The sequence below is a fragment of the Helianthus annuus genome, chromosome 15 (assembly GCF_002127325.2).
Source record: "Helianthus annuus cultivar XRQ/B chromosome 15, HanXRQr2.0-SUNRISE, whole genome shotgun sequence".
Taxonomy (NCBI): domain Eukaryota; kingdom Viridiplantae; phylum Streptophyta; class Magnoliopsida; order Asterales; family Asteraceae; genus Helianthus; species Helianthus annuus.
In genome coordinates this window covers 148,524,915-148,550,183 of record NC_035447.2, presented here as the reverse complement: position 1 = coordinate 148,550,183, position 25,269 = coordinate 148,524,915, and the positions used below count along the sequence as shown (strand labels likewise).

Below are 25,269 nucleotides of genomic sequence, written 5' to 3'. Positions count from 1 at the left end.
ATGACTTCGGTGGCGGTACTTGTGAATGCGTATGGGGCATCCACTGCAAAAACGAGAAAGAAACGGTAAAACAACTCAAACAACAGACTCTGAACAATAAATAAAGACACTACTTATTAGACTCATACGACTCAAGAAAAATAAAACACAAATAGCACGTAATTCAAGCAAGTCTAAACGAAGCTAATGAACGCAATCGCCAAGAGTCCCCGACAGCGGCGCCAAAAAACTTGATGTGCTAAAAGTGGTCAATTAAAAAAACTAATTAATTTTAACCTAAAATAGACTCTCTACATTTTAAATTTTTAAAAACTAAGACTCTCTAACCTAGACCACACAACCGGCAAGTGTACCGGTCAATGTAGTATAACTTAAGTAAGTCTGAGTATCGAACCCACGAGACTCTCTAATTACGTAAACTAGACTCTATAGACTTGACAGATTGACACGACTAAATAGATTTTATATCTGGGGAGGGGGGGTTCTAAAAATCCTAAATTACAAATAAAATAAAATAAAATAAAACAAAGACATGACCTAAACGAGAATTAAATTCAATAATGATGAATAACTACATAGGTTGGATTCCCAATTGATATCGTATGGTTTCTATCGAATGCTAATGTGTTATGGAACTGAGATCTTTAAATGCTAAACCCTAAGAGAAAACGAACAGGACCCCTGACCCTTCTCGGGAAGACACCTACGGAATTTTAAAAGACTGTTAAGACTACCGGTTGATTACACTCCCCTACGGTTATCTAATTATCTAGAAAAGTGCCCTAATATGACTAACTACCTCACAGTGGAAAATCTAAGGCAACTAAGGAACCTGATTCAACTCGATAAGCAAATAATGAAAGGTAAACTAAGGGATATTCTTACGAAGTATCTAACCCTAGCAATCTAAGATTAAAGACAAACTGACAATCTCTCACCTTATGGATATTAAGATTGGTAGAATACCTAACCCTATTCAAAACCTCAATCACAGTTCCGACGGAAATCCTGTAGAATTAACCGTAAAGTAGTCACTAACACACAATCTATGACCTAACTAGCATTTATACATGGAAGACATCCACAAAAACGCAAGTGAAACATGTGATGAAATTTGAACAAGATAAAATATGCATACACATTAAATCAACGATCCAAAGTTTGCTACTTTTCAAGATAACTCCATAAAACACATTAACATCTAATAAATATCCAAACTTTATTAAGAGTTCATCATAACCTAAGTAGTTTAAATAGTTTAGCCAAGAAACATGGTCTTAAAAACAATAAAACAAGGTTCAATTATAGAATTCATCGAAAGAAATCAGGAAAACTAGAAAACAAGAAGAATCGGTAAGGTAAAACCCGTAAAGCTTCAAACTTTCTGCTCCTAGCTTCTCCCCAATGATTCTAGAACTTCATTCCTTGCAAAACAACCTCTGAGTTACGTCCAATATGGTATGGAGTCATCTCTAGTCGATTAGGGTTTCAATTATGATCTTAATAATGTATTTATAACTTTCCAAAGGCCAAAACCCCTCAAATTCACAAAATCCTTGGAATACAAGACCTTGGCGGTCCGCGATGCCATAAGCCAAGTCCATCGCGCCCTGTGGCACTATAAGATAGTCAACGAGTCAATTGATGCCTCTTACGACATGCGAAGAACCACTCCAACCTTGTCGCGATGTGCGACAAAATTTAAAACATGATTTTTTATTCTTTTTCATCTTTCGATCATTCGTTCGGGTCCCGGTACTTGGTTTTAGAAAATTTAGGCAAGCTTTCCACTCTTTTCAGCTACTTTAATCAACCAAGACCTGTAACACATAAACGAGTCAGAAGTACGCAAATCCTAACTAAAACGAAACTAATCCTAACTAAAACCATACAAACTATACAAGAATAAATAGATGTATTTTGCAATACATCACATGCCTCTTAGCTGCAGAGTAAGAGGTACCACAAATGTCGGATCCACCAAATATAAAATTAATTACCTTAGCATTTGGCGGTGGGGATCCTACCCGTTTAGCAAACTTCCTAGGATCCAGATTCTTTTCCTTCTTTCATCCCAACAATTCCTTCAAGTACCCCTTGCTGAGGAGGTAACTTATTTCCTTCTTGAGACCATAACAATCCTCTCTTAGGTGTCTAAAATCTTCATGGTAGGCACCCCACTTAGATTTGTCCTTCCAACCAGGAATCTTCTCAATTTTCCTGGGTCATCTTCTTTATCCCCAAGATCTTGCATAACATATGGCAAACCTGAAACATCAAAAGAAAAAAAGTAGTCAGCTATTTTAGGGTATTCCTCATCATCCACCGCATTAACCATGTTGTTATCATTTTTTGAATACGGCTTGGATTTATAGGATTTCTGAGAAGAGTCTCATTTCCTATTAGGACGACCATAATCGGCAGGAGCGTTGATCATCTCTAGAATCTTTCTATCATCTTCGAGCCTTATAAACCTTAACTCCCGATTCGTGACTTCGTCTAGGTTCATGCGTGGATTCATCACTAAATCCTGATAAAAAAGAGAATCCTTCTAGAGACCCGTTTTAAAAGCTTGAACCGCCGTACCAGTGTGAACGTTGGGAATCTCTAGGGATTCTCTGCCAAACTTGCTTACATAGTCCCTTAAGGACTCATCTACGCCTTGAGTGACCATGTAGAGATCACTAGCCAATCTCTCAAAGGTCCTCTTGCTCTACGAAAATTGGTTATTAAAAAAATTTAATAAATGAGCAAAAGACGTAATAGAATATGGAGGGACATTGAGCAGCCATTTCAAGGCCGATCCTCTCAGGGTAGAACCAAATCCCTTGCACAAACATGCTTCTTTAAGATCATGGGAATATGATAGATTTCCGTTGCTCTCTGTATTGAGTTATGTGTTCCTCAGGATCTGTGGTTCCATTATAGAGTTTCATATTGGGAGCTTGGAATCTCTTTGGGATCTCTGCATCACAAATGGGGTGAGCAAATCTAGAGATCATGTGGCTTCCTAGGGATACCTCCGGTATAGGTTGTACCACCCTTGGCACAATAAAGATCATCTCCCTTACTTTTTTCAGCTCCCTTTCCATTTCAAGACTAACACCTGCACCCTACATAAAATCATTAGTATTTAAAGAACTATTACTGATAAGGTTACCAATGTTGGGATCCTGAGAGGAAGATCCTATAGTAACTCCAAGATCCCTGCTAGCTGTGATCGTGACAGACGAGGTTGGACCAATTGTTGCTGATCCTGGTTGTATAGGTAGAAATTCTCCCTGTGTGACTGTTGAGGATCCTCGGTTGCAATGGCGTTGCCACTTCCACATCCCTTGATGTGCTCACAGTGGCTAATTAAAACTAACTAATTTTAACCCTAAACTAGACACTCTAAGTTTTAAATTGATAATGTGACAACTGCCACTTTTCGGTAACTTTCTTACACTTAAAGTACTCATTTTAGCTACATTTTTATGCATTTTGAACACTCGAACTGCGTATTTCGTGACATACACTTAGAATACTCATGGAATACTTACTTAGGATGCATATGATCCATTTTTATTAAGTACATTTGAAACAGTTTAAACAATGCATCGAAACTACTAGAAAAGCACCTAGTAAACTAGTATTCTGACGAAAACGCAGGATCCGCAGAAATCATCTAAACGACATCTTTAGGACTCAGACGAAAGTTCAACATCTAATATATATTAAACCCTAACTAGGAATGCAAGGGTTTGATTTTAAACCTTTCCGAAGTCCAATAACACTAAAAATTGCCCGAAAAGCACTAAAAGCGACGATTTCAACACTTTTCCATAAAAATTCTGCAGAAATCAGCTTTATAATATTTTTACGACATGTAAAAATGCTATTTAACATAGAATTTATATGAGAATACCTTCGGGTATCATCCGAACCAATAACTACATCAATTCATACAAGTTACACAACTTAGCGTTCAAATAACGTCTAACGGAAGCAATTCGAAACAAATATCCGAACGTTATCAAATCTTTTTTTTAATGGCCATCTAGTGTTAATTGGATCATTATGGTCTAGTAATGGTCACTTAACACCTTCTAAACACTTAAGAACTTGAACATCTAAAGCTATCCTAAACAACACCTAATAAAAACTAACACATTTTTACTAAGAAAACAAGCTTTCCTAACATTTCACCTAATAAAAAACTAACCCTTGTGGGATCCACTTCCTTTTTTTACAATTGTTTCCATAAATATCTTGATATTTTACCATGGTTACAAGTTGTTTAACCAAATGGCCAAGTGGTGAAGTTAGTGAAAGGCTTTAACAACTAGTTACCATAATCTTCCAAGCATTTCATCTCATTTTTCATGTTCACTTTCACATAGTTAAGAAATCCTCTCAATATTCATATTCTAGCCAAGAACACCCACCAAAATCTTTCACCATTTTAACACTTTTTGATGATCAAGATGGAGCTTGAAGATACTTAAGGTAATCTAAAGCAACAACAAGAAGAAGCAAGCCTTTCCATCCATTCAAAAGCTTTCAAAACCCCAAGATCAACAACTTTTCTTTTCTTTAAATCATCATTAAGATCATCCCTAGCCATTAGTGCTAGAAGTAAGCTTCTAAAATCCCTTTTTCATACTTATTTATGTATTATTTGGTTAAAGAACATGTAATAACCTAAATAATCATACAAAATAATATGAAAATACAAAGAAGCAAAATAATAATCATGATATAAAAGTGTGTTTATGTTGTGATTTAAGGATGAATACTTGCATATTTGATCTAGTTTTGATGATTAGCATATGATAACTTGTTAGATGATGTTTAAAAACATAATCTAACAAGTATACAAGTTAATGTTTAATGGTTTTGTTAAACATAAATGTTTAGATGGATAATCATATTCTTGGATTTTGTTAAAGTATAAGAGGTTTTTCACTAAAAATAATACTTTTACAAAGTTATGAAAAGAAACATACAAGATGGGCTTTTATAAAAAGTTTGTTAAAGCTAGAAGTAAATCATGGATTTTGAACTAGTTAACTTATGTTATGATCATACGAAAACCCTACATGTTATTGATTTCATCTTGTTAAAATTTTGATATAAATCTCATAGGTTTTTGTTAAGAATGATATGAGAACTTGTTGGTGATTTTTATAAAGAAAAAGATATGTTCTTTTTTAAACATGGCAAAGTATATATTTCAATGGAAATATGGCCATTTTTCTTAAAAAAATCATAAGTTATAAAAACTATTATTTTTGACAAAATCTTTATTAGATTAAAAAGATTTTAAAGAATAGTTTTTATAAAAGCAAAGTTTGTTATAAATATATATTTTTGAGAAAATATGTATTTAGTTAACTTAACAACTTATGTGCTATGTGTTATTTGTTTGTATTAGTTATATGTATGTTAACTAGGAACTTGAATACAATGGTATAAATAAACACAATGTATATCTCGACTAAAGTCTTACAAGACTACACGTAAACACGCCTTAAAAACAACTTACGGACATTTCGAGCTTTCGGACACAACTTATGGTCAAAACGGACGACGGGCGAATCTATGAACATATCACCATTTCGAGGAGTTACTGCGACGCTTAGGCGATCATTCGCCGCGAATACATATAAATCACCAAAAACAATATCCGGATGTTTTGAAACTTATAAAAACTACTATGTATTCTTTTAATTAAAAGGCCTATAGTTAGTAACTTTTATAAAAATGAAAGAATATATTTTTAACACATGGGCTTATTTTATAACAAATGGGCTTATTTTACATATGGGCCTATTTTATATAAATGGACTTATTTTTTATACAAATGGGCTTATTTTACAAATGGGCTTATCATCCTAATTGGGCTTAACATAAATACATGGGCTAAGCCCAATATCAAGACTCATGGGCTAAGCCCAAAACCAAAAATATGGGCTAAGGCCCAATAACATTAAGCCCAACAACATTTGGGCCCAACACTATTTAGGCCCAACACTATTTAGGCCCAACACTATTTAGGCCCAACACTATTTAGGCCCAACACTATTTAGGCCCAACACTATTTAGGCCCAACACTATTGAGGCCCAACACTAATTAGGCCCAACACTATTGAGGCCCAACACTATTCAGGCCCAACACTATTCAGGCCCAGCACTATTCAGGCCCAACACTATTTGGGCCCAATAACATGAATTCTTGGGCCAAGCCCAATGACATATAATTGATAAAAATTACAATTATACAATTTACTTATACAAAGACACGAAATCAAGAAGACAAGACCCGATGATACAACTCACAAGATACAAGATTACATATATATATATATATATATATTTGGTGAAATATATATAACAGTTTAATAATTAATTCATCTAATACACAGTTCAACGAACAATAAAGACATACAAGTCTTACACATATTTAAGACACAAGACTTGTACTCAAGTCATTTACAAAGACCGAAGTGTCTAACAAATATAGAACGTTTGTAGGTCGTGACACTATTCAGGACGACCGTATGTCAGATCACAGCTACATACCATTCACGGACGCAATTCTGTGAGTTCATGTCCCCTATTCATTTTAAATGTTTTACAACTTTACAACTATCGGGGAAAATACATGTTTATAGTATGATAAGTCATGGAATGAAACACCTTAGATCATGTGCGATTAGGGTCATACATCTAAGCACCATTAATCCAGTTTGGACCTAGGTACAGAGGGTTAGATCTAATGGGTATTGGCGAGCCCCACTCTTGGTCGTAGACCCATACAGAAGAGTGCGTTTGTGTCCCGGTCGATAGTAGTCGACACGAATCGTCTAGGTTTGGATTGCTTCCTAATTCGTCACACATATTAATGTCCTCACGAAACATTAATGATCAACGATTTCATTGACGCTTTACATACTACATCATTACATACAGATACATTTTATACAACTCACATTTTATGGATACATTTTATACAACTCACATTTTATGGATGCATTTTATACAACTCACATTTTACAGATACATTTTATACAACTCACAATTTACAGATACATCTCATACAACTAAACTGCATGAACTCGCCAACTTTTGTTGATGTTTTCAAACTTAACATGTATTTCAGGAAATTAGTGGACCATGCAGACATTTTAGTCAAGGAAAGCAAGTATCAAGACTCCATGCCACCATTTGAAGGGCTTGCCCGTTATATACCGCCTCTTTGCGGTGATATAGTGGTCAAAGCCTTGACATTTTAAGACTTACATTTTGATGTATAAAACAATGACAAATAACAACTTATTTTCATTTAATGGTTTGTAACCAATACATTTAACTTATGTTGCGTTCTTTTGAAACGATTATGACAATGGCATTGGAGCTTGTTTTTATTCATTTAGTATGTTCACTTATATTGTTATGCAATGAGAACCGATCAGAACACACCTCGCGCTTCCGCTATGAGCGGGTGTGACAGATAAACTAAGAATCTCTAAAACCTGGACCTCACAACTGGAAAGTGTACCAGTCAATGTAGTAAAGCTTAAGTAAGTCCGAGTATCGAACCCATGAGACTCTATTAATTATGTTTATTAGACTCGATTATTATTACTAAACTTACTCGATTAAAATGAATTGTAGTTGTTGGGGGGGGGGTTCTAACAAATTACTAAAATTAACTAAATATCTAAAACTGATAAAGACACGAACTAAAACTGAACATGTAATCAGAGGATGGGAAACACAGTACCTAGGTCACACTCATACACATGTTCGACACTTTGTATAGCTATGGATCTATTGCGAAAACCGGGATCTTAGAATACTGAACTCAAAGGGTAACCAAAAAGACCCTCGACCCTTCTCGAGAAGAAACCTATGGAAACCTAAAAGCCGTTAAATCACCAAGTTAGATGATTCCCTCACGGGCTTTCCTACTGTAATATTAAAGTACCCTCTAGACAATCAACCTCACATCGTGAAAGTCACAGGTAAATAAGGAATCCCATCAAACTCAGCTAGCAAACAGAGACAAGTAAACTAAGGGATCTTCTAACGAAGGATCTAATCATAGCAATCTAATCACTCAAGACTAACTAACAACCTCTCACTTCAAAGCTATTAAGGTTGGTAGAACAACTAAACTTATCCAAATCACAACGATATTCCTATGGTTACTACCTATGCTAGCAAACCATCTAATTGTTAAAAGCACAGAGCAGTTAACCTAGCATGAAACTATTATAAGAAAGACATTCACCAAGCAACATGAGGAATTATAATTGATCAAAGAACAAGTTTAGATACGCAAACACATCAAATCATTAAAACCCCAAAGTTGCGTACTTTACTATTAAAATTCACAATTCAATCCAGAAACTGAAAGAATAAATAGCAAAACATGTTTGTAGTCATCAAAACCTAGGCAGTGTTTTGATGTTTTAGCCTAGCATAGTTTTTAACACAATAGCAATCATCTTAATAAGTCCAAAGAACATGGTTCAAAAAAAAGATACAAGACATGGTTCAAAAGATAAGTCCCTAAGAATTCGCAATCCCGTGCTCCAAAGCTTTAACCTTTATGATCCTTGATCTTCAAAATCCCTTCAACAGATCTCAAATTCATATTTAGGGTTCTTCTTTTCGTCCAAGGGATGTAAGATATGTTATGATGTATCAAATTTATTTTTATGAAATTCCCTTAGAAAACCCAAAACCCTAAATTCGTTTCCCCTCTCGCGTGACACGAGGGGCTATCTTGACTGATTTTGACTTTACGGTCGTCGTGTGACCTGACAGTGGTATCCTCTCCCTGTCGTGCGATGATACATGGTCAAATGCTACAATTATCGTTCCCGTGATCCACCCGATCACGTACAGTCCTTCTGGAGGCGTGGTTTCCTTCCTATTTCCTTATTTTAACTTCCTTTAACCTCCAAGGCCCTACAAAAGACAAACGACTCTAAAATATACAAAACACACTAAAAACTAACGGACTCGGAAATTACATAAACTATACACTGATAAGAGATATATTTTACAATACATCAGCCTTCCTTAAATCCTTCAACTATTTGAGTTCCTTGTACAACAAATGGTTTGTCTCCTGTTGCTGTTTCATCTTCTTTTCCACCATAACAAGCATCGACAAAATTTAGTCATTAGAAGAAAGCACGAGTGTAGTAATACATTTCCCAGATCCTGAAGAGGCGTTTCCAGCAGCAGTGGTCTTTCTCTGATACAGAGGAGGAAGAGGGTTGCTCATTCCAAAAGTTACAACAGTGACAGGAGATGAAATTGAGGTTGACTTAGGTTGAGAAGCCACTTTTAAGAATAACTTCAAAAGAAACTAGTTTAACAGAAATTGGAAGATAAATTTTGCGATGAAAAGCACCACTTGCCCCACGGTGGGCGCCAAATTGTTTTGGTTAAAAATTGACAAGAGGGTTTTGATAACCAAATTAAGTGTAACACCTCGTAAAATCATGACCAATATAATGAAGACACGTGTTATAAGCTTTAAACGTGTAATGGATTAAATATGAGGGAGTAAAGTTGACAAACAAAGAAAGTATGTGTGTAAAAGGATTCAAAGAGTCAACAATGGATAACTATATCTTTTAACAACCCTACACGATGTTTATACCCTTAAACGAATGAATTGTGAATCATATGAAGCCGCTTGTGGAAGAAAGTGAAAGTTTACAAACCACAGGGGTTAAATGTGTCAACATGTTTAATTTATACCTCTGAGTGACCTTTTAGCGAACCCGAAGCTTTGTAACGATTAATTATGGTCACTAAAATAAGTGATAAAAATTTCACAAGGCTTCGATATCGTATGAGAAAGATACGCTAACACTCGTAAGTGAGGGGTTAAAAGCGTCAGCGTTGAAATTTAGGGCTTTTCGGGTGATCGTAAAGCTAACCGAGGACTTAACAAAGTTTGTTTATAACTTAGGGTCCTTAAAAATCAAGTTAGAGGGTCAAAAGTGCAATAAAACAAATTAAAATAAAGATTTGAAGGACCAGGGACCAAAAGTGCAAATCTGGCAAACTTGGTGACTGGATTTGGGAGCCATACCGGCCGCGTAGGACTCCCTTATGTCTTACGCGGGCCGCGTGAAACCTGCAGGTGCAAAAAACATGCACAGGTGCCTGTACAGCAGGTTAAACCGACTTATGAGCATGGTATTCGATCACAGGGGCTCCTCCAATGGTATTTCATGCATAGGGGGCACTTGGACTCATCTGGGATCAATCCTAGACTTGTGTGGAGCAATCTTATGAAGTTTCAAATGCTATATAAGAACACTTTGTTGCAACATTTTTGCATGCATTTGAAAATCATTCCAACTGACTTCCTGGAGCTCTCTGGACCTCAAACAAGCTTCCATTAGCTTCTAAATCGTGCTAAGTACTTCAGTAAGCTTCCTTAACCTCTCTAATTCAGTTTTAATTAGTTTAATGGCCTAAAGTCAAAACCGTCATAATTAAGGTTTGACTTAGTGATTAATCACTAATGGTCCAGTAAATTTTTGTATTGAAAGTACCTATGAGTTGGTAATTATGTGGGTAATAAACCCTTAAAAGGGCACCCTCTGATTCCCACTTTAACTAGGTCAATTGTCGGGTCAAACTTAATAATAAAAAGTCAACAGAAAGCTAATTTTCAAATAAACACATAATTAGCAATGTAGAAGCTATGAAACCTGTTTTATCACTCATATAACTTGGTAATTAATGTAAGAACATGTCTAAGCATGTTCACCCGACAATTTTGAGTATAGGCTCGGTTCGGAACCGAAAGTCGCAAAAGTAGACTTTTGCTTTGACTTTCAGTTCTGACCCGATTTAGCTTAGTTTAGACATGCCTTATAGTTCCATTAGGATCAGGTTATATTTTATTATAACCCTCTTTGATTATACAACTTGGTTCCTAATTTATTCGATTCATTTGCATTTTTCCGTTATATGCCTAAAAGTTGACCATTATGCCCTTTTGACCTTAAAATGAGATTTTTGAAAATGTGAGAGAATAGAAACCTTTATTACTGATTTATATACTTGCCCTAAAAAATTGACATCAGTTTGAAGTCTAGATTAGGAGTTATGCTCAATAGCGTAAATGGAAAGCTTTTTATTAATTAAACGGCATTATTAGCATATAGCCTATCTAAACCTAAATTTTGACACAAATCTTTTTACCCACTGATATAATATAATATTTTGGGATTTTTGAAGATTTTTATTTGTTTTTAGGCTGAGCATAACATAGGGTTCTAGCTTTGATTCGGTAATTGTCAGTTATACCCTTTTCTTGAATAAAATGAGTTTTACATAACATTTTGATACCAAACTTTTTGCTACTGATTTTATATGATAAATAAAATATTTTAAGCCTTCTGGAATGATAAAAATATCAGCTTTACTTATAAAACCTGGAAATCGCTTAAAACCGCCTTTTTACGCGTTTTAAATGCATAGTATGAGTTAAAACTATTTTAAACATATAAGACTTAATACCTACTGATGTTTTTAGTAGTTTTTTATACTTTAACAGTAAGCAAAAGTTTTAAACTCATATTAGAATTGACCTTTAATGCTTATGTGAAATTACCAAAACGCCCCTTCGGTGCATAGTTTGATTATAAATGATAAATTTCACATATAAGCAATACCCTACTGATATAACTTATTAAATTGAGTATTTTTACTGATTATATCAGACCTGAACCTCAGATTAATATTTAATCCCTTTTATAACCTTTAAAATGACCAAAATACCCCTACGGGACTGAATTTGAGTTTAAATTCGTTTTGGGCATAATGGAAGGTCTCTTACTGATATCACAACGTGTTTAAGGCATAATAACTTAGGAAACCTGTTCATGACTCATTCGTTTACCCGTTATGCATTTTTCGCGTTCGGTACGGTTTATGTAACTAGTTTGCATAAATTGACCGAAACGGGTCAAACCTTATCATTTTTATCTCAAAATCCAGAATGCGTTTAGTTTACCCATATTACACAAGTCATTAAACTTGTCGGGTCTAAACCACATTCTAATCCTGTCTTCACTTAATCTTGCGTTTTGAACCGTATATCTTCCTTTAAAACTAGCCAGTCTAAGGTTAGGCTTAATTAAGACAAGTTAGGAATCTAATAGGTTATTAAAACCTTCGTTCCAGATTTAGAAGCCCAGTAAAAGCTACCTGTACTTGCTTGATTATATACGGCTGGGATAAATTGTATAAATTTGCTCAGGTAAATACTTTTAACTTATTTTCCGTTATACGGGCTTGGGATACGGTATTATAATAATACCGCTTGGTCGGGTATGTAATTATTTAAATCGGATTGTGATTAATATATTTACATAACTCATTTTAATCTATTTTGTTTGGTATATGGCCCTTGGGGGGTTAATGACCATGTCCTGGATATCCTCGGTTCATTCATTGAAATGGCCACGACTTAAGCACGGGGTGTAGGCATACATCTGACAGTTGCGTATGTATAAAAGGGGTACTCCACAATAAGGAAAATTCCTTGTGGGTATTATACCTGTGGTGTGTCAGTTAATCTTGTCCAGCTCTTCTAACCGGCCCTGACGGACGGCAAAGATATAAATCTGTATACAAGATTATTTTCAAATAATTGTCCCAAGTTATAAAAGATATTTTGTGCCCTGTGCATTCAAATCAATTTTCTTAAATATCTTCAAAATGAGTCAGTTAATTGTATTTACCAGTGTAAACTGACGTATTTTCCAAAAAAATGGCTAAGTGCAGGTACTAGACGGAATAGGCTGGCTACTCCTAGCATCAATAAAGAGTCTTGGAAGCTTAGATGTTTATAAATCTGTTGAACAATGTTCCTTTTATCTTTGATCCGCCTGTGCATCCCTTACAACCGTTTTTGTAATAAATAATATTACTTTCATTCGGTTTGTAATGTTTTTATCTTTCGACTTCCGTTGTGCATTAAATTGTGATAATTTGACTATGATGATATCAACTACGTCACAATACTCCCCACCGGGCCCACCGGTAATACGTGGAAATATCGGGGTGTGACATTAAGAAAGTGAGATGAGGTGCTTGTGAGGAGGCTTGGTTTGTTGTTTAGGATCCTGGATAAACTGTTAGGATCCTTAGTTTAGAAAATGATTTATTCGACAATTTAGCTTGGTAAAACTACTGAGATGAGGTGAACAATTTAGCTTGGTAAAATTACTATGATCTCCGACACAAAAAACCCCAGGAGCTGGTAACTACATAGCTCCAGTTTATAAATGACTTAAAAAATACAAATGTGAGCTTTGATTGATTGAGAACTAAGTGTTACAATGATGATTGCAGTAATTGCGAGTGTGTTGTTGTCTATTTCGTTGTTCCTAAATCGATCACGCCCAACTAATTTATAGTACAAAGCCAAAATGAATCCTAACTATGATTCCGATTTTCCTGGGATCCTGAGAATACCAGGCAATTAGTCGTTGCTAAGGACCTCAGGATCCTGAGTATAAATTTTGCCCCTAACAGTTTTGTTTTGAATTTTTATTCCTTGAGACATCTCTTCTAAACCTTTAGTCACACATTTTTTGTGACATTTGTGTAACCAAATGTTACCAACTGCCATGGTATGTTTTTGTTTTATGTGTGGCTAAATGTGTGGTATTGGTTCCTACAAGCACTGTGATATCCGGTTTGTCTGGATCCAGGGATATTTGCTTGACATCTTGTTCCCTAGCTTCCAGGATATCACGTACTTGGCCCTTTAAATGTTTTCCCTACAGGGATTTTGTTGAGGATTTCATCGAGGATGTATAGCATTCCTTTGCTTCCTGTTGGTCGCTCTCTATCTTTGCAACTCCCCAAGGAGTTGGTAACTTTACAATTGGTGGTAGGTCAATAGGACAAACTTCATATCATGTATCCAAGGCCTACCAAAAATAAGATTATCGCAAGACAGAGTGTCAATAACAGAAAATCTATGTATAGAGTTACCCCCTCGATGTATACTGGCAACTTGATTTCCTTAACAGTATTCTTAACTTCATTGTTGAACCCAAACAAGACTGGGGATTTTGCAACAATTTCAGATTCTAGAATGTTCATCATCAGGGTCTCGATCTGTATTATGTTGACTGAGTTTCCGCCATCCATTAGGATCATACACACAAAATGGTTAGCAATATAAAGTATAATCACCAGCCCATCGTGATGAGGATCCTGAATGTTATCCTGGTATTCTTCCTCGAATGTGATTACTTTGTTGTCAGACAAAGTCATGGCTCATGTAGGTCTCTCTCCCTTTTTTGCCTTCGATTCCTTAGCATTCTTTTTGGTGCAGAATAAAATTTACCACATATGTTAGACCCTTCGAAAACAAAATTAATTACCTTAGCATCTAGCAGTGGGGATGTTGCTTGTTTCAGATTCTTGTCGGTATCCTGAGCTCTATCCCTCTTCTTGTCCAGCAATTGTTTGCAACCGAGAGTGTGCCAAACTTTTTATAATTGATATATGGTCTCAAATCCGTCGCCAAAGAATGCTCAGTTATTTTGTAGTTTTGCATTATCTTAAAAATTCTTTAGTGTTTTGTATTTACAAATATATTCAAATTACCATTTTGGTGTTTGCAAAGGCTGGAGCTTTAATAGTGTCTTCTGAATACCCTCCGCAATTAACACACGCTTGGATACTCCCTTCTAACAAATGTCCAATATTCTGTGTAACTCCTTCGAGTTTGGAATTATTTTGTCAACCAAAGGCAACTACAATCAACATAAGATTTTACACAGTTAAATATAAATTTAAAGACAACTTTGTGTTTTGAGGTCAAACATACCATTTCTTCAAAAAATATTACAAATGTAATAAATAATACTTTTCGAAATCTTACCTTGCAATCTTGAAATTCTGTGTTCATGGTTCTTCGATCATTACAATATTTAGACAAATAACCACAATCAAATTGCATTTCCCTGCAATCTATAAATTGTTCTCAACATATAGTTGTTATAACATCATGCCACCCATACTGCTTCACAAGTTAACTTTAAGCTAGGTACAACAAAATTTAGCTGTGATGTTTAAATTACATGATGGGTTTTAAAAGTTATTAACTTTCAGGGGCGTTTGGTTTGCGGAATGTTTCGACACGTATTGTTTCCACACGTACCGTTTCGACCCGAACCGGGGGTTGTGGGTGCCGGGGTGATGGATTCCAATTCATTTGACAACCAAAGACAATAAAAATGGAATTGAGATTCCAATTACAACAATTTCCAATTCCAATTGTAATGTTTAAATTCCAAATTCAATTCCTTCAAATTCTAATTCTTATACAAATTCCAATTCTAATTCCAAAATATTATGCGAACCATGTTAGAATTATAATTACTGCATTAGTTATTAAACTTTAGTTATGTTTATTATTGTTATTATTTCGTCATGTATGTATGTTTAACATATAATTAGGATGTTTACTTATTAGATTAGATGATAAGCGGTTTTAGGATGATAAGCGGGTCAAGTATTCAAGTCAGACTGCAATGGCAGTTACCCGCCAAAATTAACAGCCATTATGTATGTTTAAATATTACCGGGAATCATATTATCCGGTCATCAAGACAATTTCGTTCACTGAACTTGTCCAATTATTCGTTTGATTTCTCTGCAAACATTTCTTTGCATTCGTTTTCTTGAATCACTAGTAAACATCATCATGTCTGCAAGTTTGTATCATTCTTCCGCTGCAAATGCTGATGGTGATGTTTCGGATTTCCAACATAGTGGTATCAGAGCCACTTCTGGAAAACGATCAGAAATCAAAGCAACTTCTACCACTCTTCCTTGTCAACATTGTACCGACGAAATTAATGAAAGAAACAAGCGAATCCCTCGTATTCGACTTTGTTACTATTGTCACTTACCGGGTCATCATATCTACAACTGTAAGGCCAAAGATAATGATGAAGCAACGCAACTGTTAAAACAGGCCATCAACGTTGGGATCAGACGAAAGGAAGAAGATGTTCACTGCAAAGATGAAATGATTGTCACTGGCACCGATGGTGGACAATGGGCAGGAATATGGTATGTTAATCCGACGTTCAATCATCATTTTTCAGGCAATATTAATATTTTCAAAAGGGTGAAACATATGATGGGTGTAGAGACAAGGTCTGGTATGAATAATTTTTTGTTTATAAGAGGGGTAGGATCGGTGGATTTGAAAACAGGGAATGAAACATTGAACATTCAAAGTGTTTTTTATTCACCGGAGATTGATCGGAATGTTTTAAGTCTTGATCAATTAACATTACAAGGCTTTACGGTCAAAAAATCCGGTGATAGATGTAAAATATATCCCATGTTTTCAACTCCGGTAATAAATTCAATAAATGATAAAACTGGTTTGACGAAGGAGGAAGAGTTGGGTGCAAATGAGAAGCGTAGACTGCAAGAACTGGGAAATGTTGATGAACAATTCAAAGAAGAATATCTGAATTCTTATTTTGAAACTCTAAATGTTTCGGATGAGAATGAAAGTGATTGGAATTTACTGATTTTAAGAGCGCTAGAATTCCACGAATTTGCAGATTGCAAAGCATTAATAAATATGCTTGATGATAGAGAATATGTTTTTAAGTATAAGGTTGATCTTCAAAAGAAATTTGAAGAAATGGTTCGATGGTTCATGTATGTATATATGGGAATAACATCGAGACCAATTCCTCCTTATTCACCGAGTCAAAAGAAAATTGACTTGTTAAGTTTATTTATTCTGGTCATAAGAGACGGAGGATACCGAGACGTTACTACCGACAACACATGGCCAATTATTGCAAAAGACTTAGGATTTGAATATCAAGATGGAGATTACATCAGGATCATATATTCTATGTATCTTGATGTTCTGGAGTATTATTATAAATTCAAATCGGTGCAAGAAGATGTGCATGTGAAGGAGATGGTGAATGATGATGCTGAATTCTTGGGAGGCCGTCACAGGAAGACAAAAAGTGCAGAAATTGCAGCAGATAATGATCATGACAATGGTGACACAACGCAATTTGCACTATTTGCTAGGAAGGGATGTGAAGATGACTGGAATGTACAAAAGAAGAGGAAGCGGTTTAATTTCGATCATATGAAGAAAGCAGTAGATGATGCTAACCGGAGTGTCATGCAACAAGGCTATAACATAACCAAAGTTTAAGGGGGTTGTGTTAGAATTATAATTACTGCATTAGTTATTAAACTTTAGTTATGTTTATTATTGTTATTATTTCGTCATGTATGTATGTTTAACATATAATTAGGATGTTTACTTATTAGATTAGATGATAAGCGGTTTTAGGATGATAAGCGGGTCAAGTATTCAAGTCAGACTGCAATGGCAGTTACCCGCCAAAATTAACCGCCATTATGTATGTTTAAATATTACCGGGAATCATATTATCCGGTCATCAAGACAATTTCGTTCACTGAACTTGTCCAATTATTCGTTTGATTTCTCTGCAAACATTTCTTTGCATTCGTTTTCTTAAATCACTAGTAAACGTCATCATGTCTGCAAGTTTGTATCATTCTTCCGCTGCAAATGCTGATGGTGATGTTTCGGATTTCCAACAAACCAAACGTCCCCTTACATTCTATTGAATTCTTACGAACCAAACGCAAATGATATTTGGTTATTACCTCTAAGACATCAACTTAAGTTGACTATTCTCTACCTTCACACATTTAGAAATCAAGCCATGTGCAAGCATGATAGATGTGGTTGAACCATCCCCTGGATTATTTGTTTTTGCATAGCCTCTCACTAGTTTCACACCTATATACGTGTGGAACTGTGGATGCTTAGTCGTTGAAAGACATGGTGTATAATATGTTATTTTAAAAGTATTAAAATATCACAAAGTTAAAGTACTATAACATTTACAAAAAGAAATAAACAGAGATGGATCAACTTCAAACCTAGATATACATAAATTGTATTTTGTATACACAACAGATGGATCAACGTAAACGTTGAAGCATGTTTTTGCAAATAAACAAAAAGAATTACTCAATTAAGTAGGATTATTATTAGATTAAATTCCGATTCATAAAACCAATGTACTTCACAAAAAGAAATATTATTAAGTAGGTTTAGAGTTTATTATAGTTTGACAAATTTTGAACTTTAGCTAGTGTCAGAGAGTAAAAGTCTACTTGAATTCATTCTACTGGTGGTAGAACTAGTTTGTCAAACTATAATAAACTCTAAACCTAAACTCTAATACAAACCCTAATCTAAATCACACATACTAAACCTAAACGGCAAACACTAAAAATAAACCTTAAGGGTTAAACTCTAAAAGGTAAACCATTACCATAAAACTAAACCCTAAACTAAAGCCTATGCCGAAAATTTAAACGTAAAAGTTAACCCCTAAAAGCTAAGACAATAGTGCTTGACGAGCCAGTGTATCACCGCTAAATTGAGTTCAACGGGAGTTTGTTTGAGGAAGTTACAATAAAATAAAAATACTTCTAACCGTTTTTGGGCAAAACAAACCTCTTATTTGAACTTATCGGTATATTATATTATATTAATGTAATGTTATTCATGTAAAATCTATAATAAAGAAACTAAAATAGAAAGAAAAAAACGTGCATTGAAAACATGATTTGAAGTTACGCGCCAGTGAATAGGACGAAACAAGTGGTACCAACTGCATGTTTCACACACATGAATCCCCTATAAACAGGAGCTCAAACACGATATCCAAAGACAAAACAAACCTCTTTCTCTTCTAAATTATGACTTCTTCACCACTTCCTCTTACCTCCACATTCACAAACCCTCCTACCATCAACACCCTACCCTTATCCCAACGAGCCTTCAAGGCTCGAACCAACCAAACCCATAGGGTCAGAGTCTCATGCACTGGTGCATCAGATGACTACAATGACCCCCAACTCATACTCCCCGAAACCAAAAAGCTTATACTCCCCAATGTAGAACGTAGGAACCTCCTTGTGGGGCTTGGCAGCCTCTACACGACCGCAAACCTCACATCCTTGCCGTCGGCAGTAGCTGCTCCAATAACATCCCCGGATATCACGTCCATTTGCAAGGATGCGAGTTCCGGGATTACATATGCTGACGAGGCTGTGCGGACACGGAAATGTTGCCCGCCCAGCCTTGGAAAAAAAATCAAAGAATTCAAGTTTCCGAAAGAAAAGATAACACGGATGCGATGGCCCGCGCATGCTGGGACAAAAGAGAGCAGGTTGATAAATATAGACGAGCCATCCAAGCCATGCGGGATCTCCCCGAAGATCACCCGCACAGCTTCGTCAACCAAGCTAAAATTCATTGTGCGTACTGCAACGGCGGTTACACACAAGTCGATAACGGTTTCCCTGATATCGAAATTCAGATTCACAATTCGTGGCTCTTCTTTCCGTTCCATCGGTGGTACCTTTATTTCTACGAAAGAATACTCGGAAAGTTGATTAATGATCCGACTTTCGCCTTACCATTTTGGAAGTGGGACGAACCCGTCGGAATGCCGATTCCGGAAATGTTTTTACCGGAAGTTGTTAATGGCAAGCCAAACTCGTTGTATGACGTTTACAGGTAAAGTGATTTGAGAATCTAATCTAACGTAATCTAACCTAATCAAAAACACACATTTCCAATGAATGAAAAATACATAAATTTTCTTTCCATTTCTCTCCATTTCCTTTCTTTGAAAAAAAAAACACTCAAACACGACTGTTTTTTTGACATCCTTCCAAATCCTTTCTTTTTATTCGTTAAATGAAACTCGGAAACACAGTGTAAATCCCTAAACGCTTTCAGAATAACATAATGATACATATTGTGACACCACTAGAATATATTCCATTTATTACTCTTTCTAGTGATTCCATACAATGGCCACTTATTCAAACTATGTAACTAACTCTTTTTTATTCATTCTAACAACAGGGATGAAATTCATATCAAACAAAGATTAGTAGATCTAGACTACGATGGAAACGACAAAGACATTACAAATCAGACACAAGTACTCTGCAATCTTAGCACAGTGTACCGAGACTTGGTCCGAAACGGAGCCGACACAATAAGCTTCTTCGGTGGCGAATACAAAGCCGGGAACTCCCCGATTAAAAACGGTGATCCGTCGGTCGGATCGGTGGAAGCCGGTTCTCACACGGCCGTGCACAGATGGGTAGGTGACCGAAAAAAGCGTAACGGCGAGGACATGGGTAACTTCTACTCCGCAGGGTATGATCCTGTGTTCTACATCCATCATTCTAATGTGGACCGTATGTGGAAGCTATGGAAGGAGTTAGGGATCAAAGGACACAATGAACCGACTGATCCCGATTGGTTGAACGCGTCGTATGTGTTCTACGACGAGAATGAGGAGCTTGTACGCGTGTATAACAAAGACTGTGTCAACATACGGAAGCTCAACTACGATTTCATCGAAAATTCCAAAGAAGTGTTCCCCTGGCGTAAGAGTCGGCCGGCTAGACGTAACAAGAAGTCGCAGGTTGAGCCGACTGCAACGGTGGAAACAGTGGACAAAATAAAGTTCCCGGTGCGGCTTAACGAGATACTGAAGGTTAAAGTGAAGCGGCCTGCGGTGAACCGAAGTGAAGCCGAAAAGGCTAAAGCCAACGAGGTGTTGGTGATAAAGAAGATAAGATACGATAGTGGGAGGTTTGTGAAGTTTGATGTGTTTGTGAATGACAAGGTTAAACCCGGTGAAATAACGACTCCGTGTGATCCGGAGTACGCGGGTGGTTTCGCACAGCTTCCGCACAACGATATGAAGAACATGTTTATGGGTAGTTCGGCGCGGTTTGGGCTAACTGAGTTGATAGAGGACACGAATACTGATGGCGAAGAGTATGCGACGGTGACGCTGGTGCCAAGGACCGGATGCGACGATCTTACCATTGGCGAGATCAAGATCCAGTTGGTTCCTATCTTGGCCTAGATTGTCATGTGATTGTTTGGTTTGAGGTCTTGAATGCGCATTAAGCGTGTTGCTTTGAGTTCCATGGTTTCTAATAAGTTATGTTATGAAGAGAATTGGTCTAGTAAGCCAACTATTTAATAAGAATTTTTAATTTTTTAACAAAATTACTATAGTGTACACTTATAAACCAAAATATTTATTATAATTAATAAAATGTGAGGTGAAGACTCAAGGGCCAGAAAGAACAGTCCGGCCAGAGTAGAGCTTCAGATGATCAAGCGGCAGACCTGCAAGATCACAAGAGACAAGCACGCTGTTAGCCTCGTCACAGGGAGGGGGGCCTCTCTGTGACCAAGCTCGGGCGTGAGAATAAGTATTTGTGAGGAAAAAGTAAGTCAGGGAGAGAGAGAGTAACGATTACCCTTTACTGGAGACTTTGGCGGGGTATTTATAGCTTTTGGGTGTGCTGACGTGGCCAGTTAGTTGGGGTCGGACCAGTCGTTATCAAGGCGGTTATGGAGGTGGGACCCAGTTAGTTATGTCGAATCATCAAAGTGTCCGGTTCGTTTCGTGGTGCAAGACCTGATCCGATCCGTTTGCTAGAATGATTCGGTCCGGTTAGGGACGTATCCTCATCAAGTCCCCCTAGTTCGTAATGTTTGTCTAGCAAAAGTTTCGAACTATTTGTCGCAGTATTCTGGTATCCATGACCCTTTGTTTGGCGGCCGTTTTGTTGATTTTAAATTTTGAAATTGGGCGGTGATCTAGGATTGGTGACCGTCAGTCGTTTTAACTTTTTCACCCGATGTGACGGTTGGTGCGCGTCAATTGTCATGACGTGTCGCCATTTGATTGGGGCTTTGAGGCGGTTTCACATCCCTATAAAAGGGGAAAAGGTAATTTTCTCCGATTTCACTTTACATCTTTTTACCCTCTTCACTTTCTTCTTCTTTCTTCATCTTTATTTGGCGATAAAAAAACGATTCTTCTGCTCAGGTTAGTAAGCTTTTTTTCTTGTTATGGCAAATAAGAGCAATCTTTCTGCTTGCTTTAACGTCTTGACTCAAAAAGGGTTAGACTGGTATGTGGAGAGTTATGCGATTCCTAAATCGCTAAACCCTGTACTTCCGAAAAAGAATACACCTATCTATCCTTTCGTTCCAGGGAAGATTGGGATTTATACTCGTTTTTTCGATTACTGTAACTGTCGTCTGCCCCTGACGAAATTCCTGGTTGAGGTTTTACTTTTTCACGAAGTACACTTGACTCAGGTGAATCCTTTTGGCCTTGCCAAGATTAGTCACTTCGAGTTGGCTTGTCGTAGCTTAGGATCCGAGCCGGATTTGGATGTGTTCCGGGCCTTCTATAAGTTGAATCGATCCGGAAATTGGTATACCTTTGAGGTTAGGGATAAGAATTCATGCTGCTATACATGGATCACCACGAGCTTAAAGGACTGGAAAGACCGCTTTTTTCTAGTTGACGACCGATGCGTTCCGGAGTTCATGGTGTGGAGGATAAAAAAGTCGAAACTACCGCCTCCTCTTCCGGAGGATTTCTCGTATAACAAGAAGTTGTACGCCGATCTGATAAAAGAGGCCGGACGTATACAGAAATATCCGGAACACATCCTCGTCATGGGTTGGATTAGCACGATGTGGTCTGAACCGGAGTGGTATCCTACCCTTCGGTGGAACAAAGAGGGTTAGTTGTGTGGTTCTCCTTGTACTTTTATATGTTACTTATCTATCTTCAAAACTTCCTTTTTCTTTTTTTTTTTTTTATGTGTTAGTAGATATTGCTTATTGTTTGTCTTCTTGTGCAGTTATGGGTTTGAAGGAGGCGCTTAGATTGAAGTCCTTCGATTCGAAAGAGTTGGATGTTCGTGCTACCAAGACTCCGAAGGGTGAGACCCCGTACTTGCAACTTGTGCAACAGAATCTTTACCCGATTCGTGCGCCAGAGGCTCCTGGTGATCAAGGTGGTTCGGGTTCGGTCCCTACCGCGTCACCTGTTGCTCAAATTCATGCGACGGTTGCGGCGGATGATGCTGGGGGTCGGGAAGCTGGTTCGTCGATGACGAAAGGTTCTGGCTCTAAAATTATTATTGAGGATGAGGGGGTCCATCTTTCTGTTGAAGACACCGAGGTACATGCTAGTGGTGAGAAAGGAGGAAACGATCAGAACGAGGGTGAAGACATCGGAGGGGATGGTGAAAATGGAGATGAACAGCCTCAGATTGTTTTGAAAAGAAAACGGGCTGCTCCCACCAAATCTGACCCGAAGGCCAGGCAGCCGAAAAAGACGAAGGCCGACTTTAAAGTGGTTACACTTGATGACGACGATCATGTTACTGCGTTTTCTACTGCTGGAGGTGTACTAGAGAATTTGGACGCTCATCTCCACGAGGGCCGCACCCCACGGGATCATCTTCTGCAAACTCCTTTGAGTCTGTTGTCCTTCGGTGAGGGTGGTGCCAAGGTTGTTACGGATTTACGCACCTCCGATCCAAAGAAAGCCGTGCCTTCTCCTTCGGGTAAGTTTACTACGGGAGTTGCATCCAACGTGTCTAGGCCGAGCTCTTCGCCGTTTGATGGTGGGGACAGTGCTTCTTCCTCCCCTCTGTGGTATGACACTGAGGCTGTGTTCTTGTCTCGAGAATTAGGTTCTGGTGGTTTTGAGGGCGCGGATGCAGCTAATGCTTTGGAGAAGTACGTACCGGAGTGGTCGTTGGCGAATAAAGATAGGATTGTGGATGCCCTCTCGGCCAAGATGTCTTTGTTCCACCTGGGAACTCCTGCGGAGCATTCTTATTACCGCAAGATGAGTGGGCCGGAACTTGGGAATACCTTGATGCTGAATCAAGCTCAATCAAACTCCCTAGTGGTAGAGACGTACAAGCGTTGGGTTGAGTCGGAGTCGTTGTGTCACAAGCTTAAACGTGAGATTGCCAGCTTGAAGGGTGAGGGCGATGTTCGATCCAAAACGAAACAGGAACTGGTGTCCCTGCGATCTCAAATCGATCGACTGAAAGGGCAGGTGTCGGAAGCTAAAGAAGTTACTAAGTCCTCTCAAGCTTCGGCCGCGGCGGCCTATGAAGCTCGTGACAAGGCTCTTCAGGATTTAGAGGCCCTTAAGTTGAAGTTTGCTGATTTGGAGAAAAAATTGTCCAACGTAGAGATGAAGCATGCCGCCGAACTGAAGGAGATGCGGACATCACATGATCAACTTTTGGCTGATTATCATCGCTTGGTCGATGGTATATTTATAACCTTCTCTTCTGTTCCCCCATTTTTTGTCCGTATATATACGTTATTATTTATTGATCCTTTTTCGCATTGTTTCTTTATAGCTAAAGACGAAGTTGAGAGAGCTCGCGACAGGGAGATCGAGTCGCACAAGACAACGATTGATGAAGCAAGAGGGATGTTGATCCGGTGCGAGCGTGATATGATTGAAGCATATTCGGAACTGTCGGAGCTGAAACTTACCAAGCAGTGGTTCTTGACAGATGGGGTCGCATGGGTTGTCAAGTTGGTGCATCAGAGCCCCGAATTGGAGAAGGTGGTTGCTGATTTGGTCAACAGCGTTAACGCGGTTGGGGCGAACGAAGGGATAAAACAAGGTTTCAAAGCCGCGCAGGAACTGGTTGGTTCGGCGGAAGAGGTTCCGGGCTACGATGCCGGAGCTCAGAGTGCCTTGGAAGCTGCGGTGAAAGCTTTTGACGAACTCAAAATCTCTGTTCTCGACAAAGTATCCGATTTGATAGGCGAGCCTCTATCGGTTATTCAACAGAGAAGCGAACTTCCCATTGTTGGGGATGATGATAATATAGCTCAAGTTTAATGTTTTTTTTTTTTTTTTTTTTTGTAACCGTACAATGTGTCTCATCAATTTGCTTTGCTTGAAATATGTTTGATCGTTCAATCAACGATGTATGACTATCTTTTGTGTTAAGTCGTTTATTTTTAACTTAGTTACTTAGCATTCGGTTTGCGTCCAAACCTTTGCCGTATACTTTAATTTGGCGATCGTACCAAATGAGGGTGCTTCGTCCGCTTAATAGATTTTAATTCTTTTTGAACTATTTAAGCCTTCTCGATCGGCGCGAGGCATGGGTCGTGGCCCGTTCGTGTACGTTTGGAAATTTTGTTCGAACTTATATGTATGCTGTCTTTATGTTTATAAAGATGTAGATCGCTTTATTCATTAGTTCGGGGAAAAAACATCCCGATTACAAAGGAAATAA

General features: G+C 37.6%; 1 protein-coding gene and 1 pseudogene across 1 annotated transcript; both read left to right on the top strand.

Moving 5' to 3' along the window:
* Window positions 1–18,816: 18,816 nt before the first annotated feature.
* On the top strand, window positions 18,817–21,184 carry LOC110912629 (annotated as a pseudogene).
* Window positions 21,185–22,039: 855 nt separating this feature from the next.
* Window positions 22,040–24,866, top strand: LOC118487543. Its single transcript, XM_035984484.1, has 3 exons — window positions 22,040–22,724; window positions 22,816–24,279; window positions 24,373–24,866. Exons 1-3 carry the CDS (start codon window positions 22,040–22,042, stop codon window positions 24,864–24,866), a joined length of 2,643 nt encoding a protein of 880 aa, XP_035840377.1.
* Window positions 24,867–25,269: the final 403 nt, after the last annotated feature.